A 6,708-nucleotide genomic window follows, 5' to 3' on the forward strand; every position below is an offset into this window, starting at 1 on the left:
AATGGAGAAAATAGATAAATAGCTTCTCTCAAAGGAGAGACATACTAACATGGACCGTCCAATTTTAATAAATATAGATAGATAGATAGATTTTTTTAAGGCAAGCTTTGCATCCTATGATAAAGTTAATTCCCTTAGGCTATGTTTGGTTTGAAGGAAAAAGTAGGGAAAGGAAGGGAAAAGTAGGGAAACCTTTACAAAACATATATAGATTTCCCTACCTTTCTCTTCCTTTCCTTACTTTTTCCCTCAAACCAAACATAGCATTAAGTATCACTTATCTAGATAAGTAATACCCATATCTTAGGTGGATAAATAATTTTTTCATTTGGGGGAAAGTTTACAAAAACATAATGGGACCTTGCCCATTCTAACATTGGCTTTTTATGGGTAAAAAAAGTTATTATATAACTTACCTAGGAATCAAAAGAATATGGATATGTGAACTTACTTGGATAAATGTTTACTTGGATAACTGCCCAAGGTAAGTGACCTTTTGAAAAACAAACAAGGCCCAATAAATAAATTTTATGTCCACCAAAAAGAAAGATCTCGGGCCTTATATATTGATATAAATAAACGTTGTTTTCTTGTAAAAAATACTACATCTCAATTTATGGCTGAATTTTTAAGGGCAAGGTTTAAAAAATCAGATCGAACACGGAATCGTTTTTATCACTAATTCCCGAGTCAAACGGTCTGACCGTCCAATCCAAACAAATATATCATTTTAATTTAAAAAAATTAAAAAATATATATAATTAAAATAAAAAACAACAAAAAACTGTTGTCTGTATCAATTAATCAGCGGATCACTGACCAAATTGGGTGAAATGAAACCGGTTACCTGATCGATTCCCAGGTCAATCGGTCTAGCCGTCCGATCCGGTACAATTTTCAAAACCATGTTTAAGGGTAATATAAAAGTTGACATGAACAAAGATTCCTACCATCAGAACTTATTGGCCGGTAGAGAAATGTCCAATTAATGGTCAAGGCAGAAAAGTTTATCCTCCGTCTTGAAGCATGGGATACGTCATAAATTATTGGGTCCATACGTTTTTAACTTATGGCTGAGTTTTGGGTAATAGAACAGTTCAGCCAACAAACTATTGGACGGTGGAGAAAATTTCTCCAGAAGCTTTAATTTCCAACTAATGGTCAAAGCAGATGATTCAATATTGATTTAATTCAGTTGATTTTGGGCATGTGTATTGTTGGGACTATTCAGTTATCTTCATTCTTGAAGTATGGGATATGTTTTTTGAAGTAAGGTTGGACAACGAACCGGTTAGGGGTTTGGCTCCCGAGTCGAATGGTTTAATAGTTCAAATCGAATGTATGGCCTGTTCTGACAAAAAAATAAAAATCAGTCAAACTGTTGAATGGTTCGACCACCCAGATCACTCATTTATTGATCAAATCAATAGTTTTGGAGAAATAACGGTTCTGTGGTAAAATAGAATCGATGACCTAAAGTATGGGATATGTTTTAAGTCTGGTTTAAGTCCGGTTTTGAAAACCATGTCTTGAAGTATGGGATACGTTTTAAGTTTTTGGGGGCCCATACCCAAGACTATCAATTCTTATTTGTAGTACAGCACAGAGGATCCTTGGCTCTATATATTAATGTATTTTTCCACATTCCTTCACAGTCACAGGCCCATTAGGGAGCAAATGGAGTGCTACTCTTATCGGGTCAAATGTCCATTAACTTTCTATCTCCTGTTTTCATGCCTTATTTCTCTTTCACTTGCACAAAGTGCAACCAGTAATTTGCCGTTTAAAGCCGTGAATCTAGGAGGTTGGCTTGTCGCAGAAGGGTGGATCAAACCATCTCTTTTTAAAGGAATTCCTAACGGGGATCTCTTGGTATTGATTTTCCCCCTTTCTTTGTTTAATCCGTTATATAGAAATTAACTAGTTGTTAATTACTTTTTAGTTGCTGTGAAGGCGACATTGATTAATTGGATTTATCAGTACTGTACATCTGTTCTTCCACGATTTTGTCGATTAAGCAATAACATTTAACCCAGCAGGACTGAAGACTGATAACTTACGGGTTTTTTTTTTTTTTTCCTTTTTTGCTAGGATGGAACTCAAGTGCAGTTTATGTCTGGGAAGTTAGGGAAGTATCTTTCTGCCGAGAGTGGTGGTGGGACGATCCTGGTTGCAAATAGACCGAATCCCTCCGGCTGGGAGACTTTTAGGGTGGTTCTCAGTTCTCACTTAACTTCATACATGAACATGATTGTGGTTATTTCTTTTCTTTTCTATTAACATTTATAATATATATAGTACAGAAGATGATCTATTTAATTAACAATCCTTGGTGTGCAGTTGTGGAGGATCAATGAATCAACTTTTAATTTGAGAGTGTTCAACAAGCAGTTTGTGGGACTGAATGGCGGAAACGAAGTTGTTGCAGTTTCAAGTGAAGCTGATACGTCTGAAACCTTCCAGATTGTGAGGAAGGATGATGATCCAAGAAGGGTTCGTATTAAAGCACCAAATGGATTTTTCTTGCAGGTACTACGTACAATACTTCCATCTCCATGCATTTATATTTAAGTAATTTTTCCTTATTTAATTGGTCATATACAATGTTTTAAAAGCCGACCGGGAACTGAAACTGCTTTGGCCACGTTTTCAGGTCAGTAGACCATCTGGTATGTATGATGTTTTAAAAATCTAGTTTCTAGGTCAGTCGTTTGATCGTCCACATGAATGGATGGTCCCTTGTAGTTTAAAAAAATAAAAAATTAATTAAAATAAAAAATAGTCAAAAATTATTGGTCGAGTCAAATGGGTTGATGGTTCGACTGTCTGGGTCATTGATCAAATCAATGGTTGGACCATCCAAATCAACGGTAGTTTGAAAACTATATATATACATACACAAAAAAGATTATTGGAGTGTTTATTTATTTATTTATTTATTTAATTATTTATGGTGATTCCTCACAAACGCGGCATTGCCCAGATACCATGCCAAACACACCACCCCCTAGCTAATTGGCTCAACTTTTGATGATGAATTTGTAAGGTCTTATATATATATATATGACAGCTCGTCAAATTAAAACCAAGATATACTATGAAGGATTTTGTTTCCTTAATATTGCTTATTTAAGAACCTAATGTATCCTGCTTTTTTTAAAAAAAAAACATGTTGTAAATAGGCAAAAACAGAAGCGTCGGTCACAGCTGATTTTCCAGTTGATACGGATTGGAGAGATGATGACCCATCTGTGTTTGTAATGACGATCATTACCATTCTGGAGGGTGAATATCAACTGACAAATGGTTATGGACCAGAGAGAGCCCTTCAAGTTATGAGAGTAAGATAATTCTCTAATATACCATTGTATTTACAGCAATAGCAAACAGAAAATCAATATTAGTCTCGCAACTCGCATGCAGGATTGATCACCAAACAATTAAAATCTATTATATATGCATCGATCTCAGGAACATTGGAGCACTTACATCACGGAAGAGGATTTTATGTTCATGTCAGAGAATGGTCTCAATGCTGTAAGGATTCCAGTTGGGTGGTGGATAATGAGTGATCCAACTCCACCTAAGCCTTTTGTTGGGGGTTCTTTGGAAGCTTTGGACAATGCTTTCACCTGGGCGCAGTAAGCACCGTAAATCAAGTTTGATCTTTTCAATGAATTCTTTAAAAGGAATAATCTTGTAATGGGTTCTTAGTAATAAACTGAACATTTTGCAGGAAATATAATATGAAAGTGATAGTCGACTTACATGCAGTTCCGGGTTCACAGAACGGTAATGAACATAGTGGAACAAGAGACGGATATGAAGAATGGGGAGACTCTTACATACAAGAGACTGTTGCAGTTATAGACTTCCTAGCAGCCAGGTTCGATTCATGAAGTCTCCTCTGATCTGTATACATTGTATGATTGATTATTTCTTAATTTGGTGCATAATTATTCAATTTAAGTGGCATTGATCATCATCATCATCATCATCATCTAAGCATGCCATATCTTAAATTATTATGAGTGTTTAAATCTAAATCGTTTCCTACTGCTTTGACGAGTACTGATGTGCTTTTCCGTCTGCCCCGGCCTAGTCATTCTAGTACCTTCAACTTGTAACAAATTATTTCTTCGATTCTATACCTTTTCTACTGTCTCTCATTTTATCACATATATATTAGAGCTGTTTCTAACTAGCTAAGTTCCTTCCGGTCATTTCAGTAACATTGATAAGCTATATATATATATATATTCCAAATTGTTGACGCATTAATTAATTTACAGATATGGTAATAAACCGAGCTTTGCTGCAATTGAATTGATGAATGAGCCTGTCGCGCCTGGAGTCACAATTGAGGACCTAAGCAAGTACTACAAAGCTGGTTATGATGCAGGTAGGAAGTACTCCTCAAGTGCCTATGTGATTCTCTCCAACCGGTTGGGGCCTGCTGACCGACGAGAGTTGCTTTCACTTGGGCAGAGCCTTAGTGGATCAGTCATCGACGTGCACTACTACAACCTCTACTCGGACAAGTTCAAAAACATGAATGTGCAAGAGAACATTGATTTCATCTACAACGAACGGGCTGCTGAATTGAGTGATGTGACCACACCCAATGGCCCCCTTAGCTTTTGTAGGCAAGTTTTTAGGATTTGATGATCTTCAAATGAAATTATTCAAAACTAGTGCTGCTCAATGCTCATGATAGGGAGGACGGAATTTATTTGCAGGGGAATGGACTGCAGCGTTGTCAGTAAATGGAGCAAAGATGGAAGACTACGAAAGCTTTGCAAACGCCCAACTAGATGTATATGGACGAGCCACGGTTAGTACTGATCGAGAATGCTCTGCACGTACGGCAGGAGCCATGTCCCCCTTGATTAGCGATGGAGTGTCTGCTCGTGGCTTGAATGCTCATAGCTGCAGGGTTCTTAATTATTGTTGGTGATTCATGATTGTATTGTATGACCGTCATTTAGTTGATGAATAGCACTATCACTCGCAAACCATGGCACATTCAACCCACTATCGTTAATGCTTGGTCTTTATTGTCTTCTCTGTTTCCTACTATTTGCTTTCTTGTGTGTGTCATTCTAGTAATGGAGGTAGCCCATGCGCTTGCGTTCCATGCTTGTGGACTATCCTCCCTCTTCAGTTGTTTAGTCAGAGTGTCCTCCAAATTGTATTAGTCACCTCTGTCAAATTTAATTTTTATGAACTCTACGAGAAACCATGGCAAATCTACACTTTATGATAACTTCGATAGATAGATTATTGATTTTGCTAGGTCAATACTTGGGAAGTATTAATTATTAAATCTCTCGTAGTTCTTGAATCCTTCAAAGAATTGGTTCGCTGCTCAACACATGAAATCCCTCCCCAAACCAAATGTCTCAAGTAATACAGGCTTCGATATGATGACCTCTATCCATGACCCGATGTAACCAGCGGCGAAGGGAGGTTGTAATGGCGGAGAGACAAGTGGTGTCAGACTCATGATCTAAGACGATAGTTGTGCTCGAGTTCCTTTGATCAGATTCAGATCAGCCATAGAAGTTCAGATCATTAAGTCATGGATAGAAGGTGCACCCGTTTCTTGGTTTTCAGGGGTCCTGACAATCAGATGCAGTTGGATCCGTTTCATGGCGCGTAACACAGTCGAAGGACAGCTGTTAACTACAGACAGTCATGGCGACACTACAATCTTCCGGAACAGTCACCCAATTTAATTCTAGCAGCATGATTTGGTACTCATCATTTCTTTCTCTCGGAGTAGAGATTTAATGCGACACTTTCATTCGTGTAGGACACGTTGCATTTATTTCTCATGCAAAATCAACGGAACCAAGTATCAGGAAGTATTTCGAAATCCTTATGATATTGGTTCTCGTTATATGTTCTCGTTACTATTTGTTATTGTTATTTGAACTAGTTTACATGCTTTGCTTTAAATAGTTGACTGTTTAGTAGATTTTTTCTGTTTCTTATCATTTCGTCTCTTCGTTCGTTACTTTTCTCTCTCCTTCCTTGTTATTTCCTGATCTGTTTTTTTTTCCCTTCCGTCCTCTTTTCTTGTTTTTTCTCCCGTTTTTTCCTTTGAACCATGGAAAATATTAAAGCGCTTAACCAAGCATTTCAGAACATGCTCCAAGGTAATGGTCCAGGGGCTGTTGATGTTGTTAATATCCAACCTTTGGTCCCTCCTAGTGTTCATGAGGCATGGAGCCTCTCCCTCATCTGTCGTCTTTTTCCCAGGCTAATTGACCAATTTGAAGAAGTTGTCCAAGGACTTTATGAGTTGTGGAACCTCAATCCAGATCGGTTACTCTTAGCTCTTTTCCACAGAGGTCATTTCTGTTTAAACTTTAGGTATGAAGAAGATTATAATCATATCCGTAATGAAGGTCCTTGGACTCTCAATGGATAGTGGATCCTCATGGAACCGTGGGTTCCTGGTAGACCCCAGTATTCTTGGAATATTCAACAAATAGAAATTTGGGTCCAATTACATGATCTTCCGTTTGAAATTCTCTCAGCGGATGTTGGTCATCCTTTGTTCGAACACATAGGGCCCACTAGGTTTATCTCTATAGTTCAAAATTACATTCTTGCAAAGGTTACCATCTCAGTAGATAGACCTCTTAAATCTGGTTGTTTTGTCGGCATACACCAATGGTTTACATATCGCTATGAAGATCT

General features: G+C 37.6%; 1 protein-coding gene across 1 annotated transcript; it reads left to right on the forward strand.

Annotated features, from left to right (window-relative positions):
- Positions 1–1,657: 1,657 nt before the first annotated feature.
- LOC104605934 (putative glucan 1,3-beta-glucosidase ARB_04467) lies at positions 1,658–5,233 on the forward strand. The gene is made up of 8 exons (XM_010270892.2): positions 1,658–1,872; positions 2,092–2,211; positions 2,341–2,529; positions 3,183–3,341; positions 3,472–3,641; positions 3,737–3,886; positions 4,293–4,646; positions 4,740–5,233. The coding sequence occupies exons 1-8, from the start codon at positions 1,678–1,680 to the stop codon at positions 4,837–4,839; spliced, it is 1,437 nt and encodes a 478-aa protein (XP_010269194.1). The 5' UTR covers positions 1,658–1,677; the 3' UTR covers positions 4,840–5,233.
- Positions 5,234–6,708: the final 1,475 nt, after the last annotated feature.

This window comes from Nelumbo nucifera, chromosome 1 (assembly GCF_055504915.1).
Source record: "Nelumbo nucifera cultivar China Antique chromosome 1, China Antique-T2T, whole genome shotgun sequence".
Taxonomy (NCBI): Eukaryota; Viridiplantae; Streptophyta; class Magnoliopsida; order Proteales; family Nelumbonaceae; genus Nelumbo; species Nelumbo nucifera.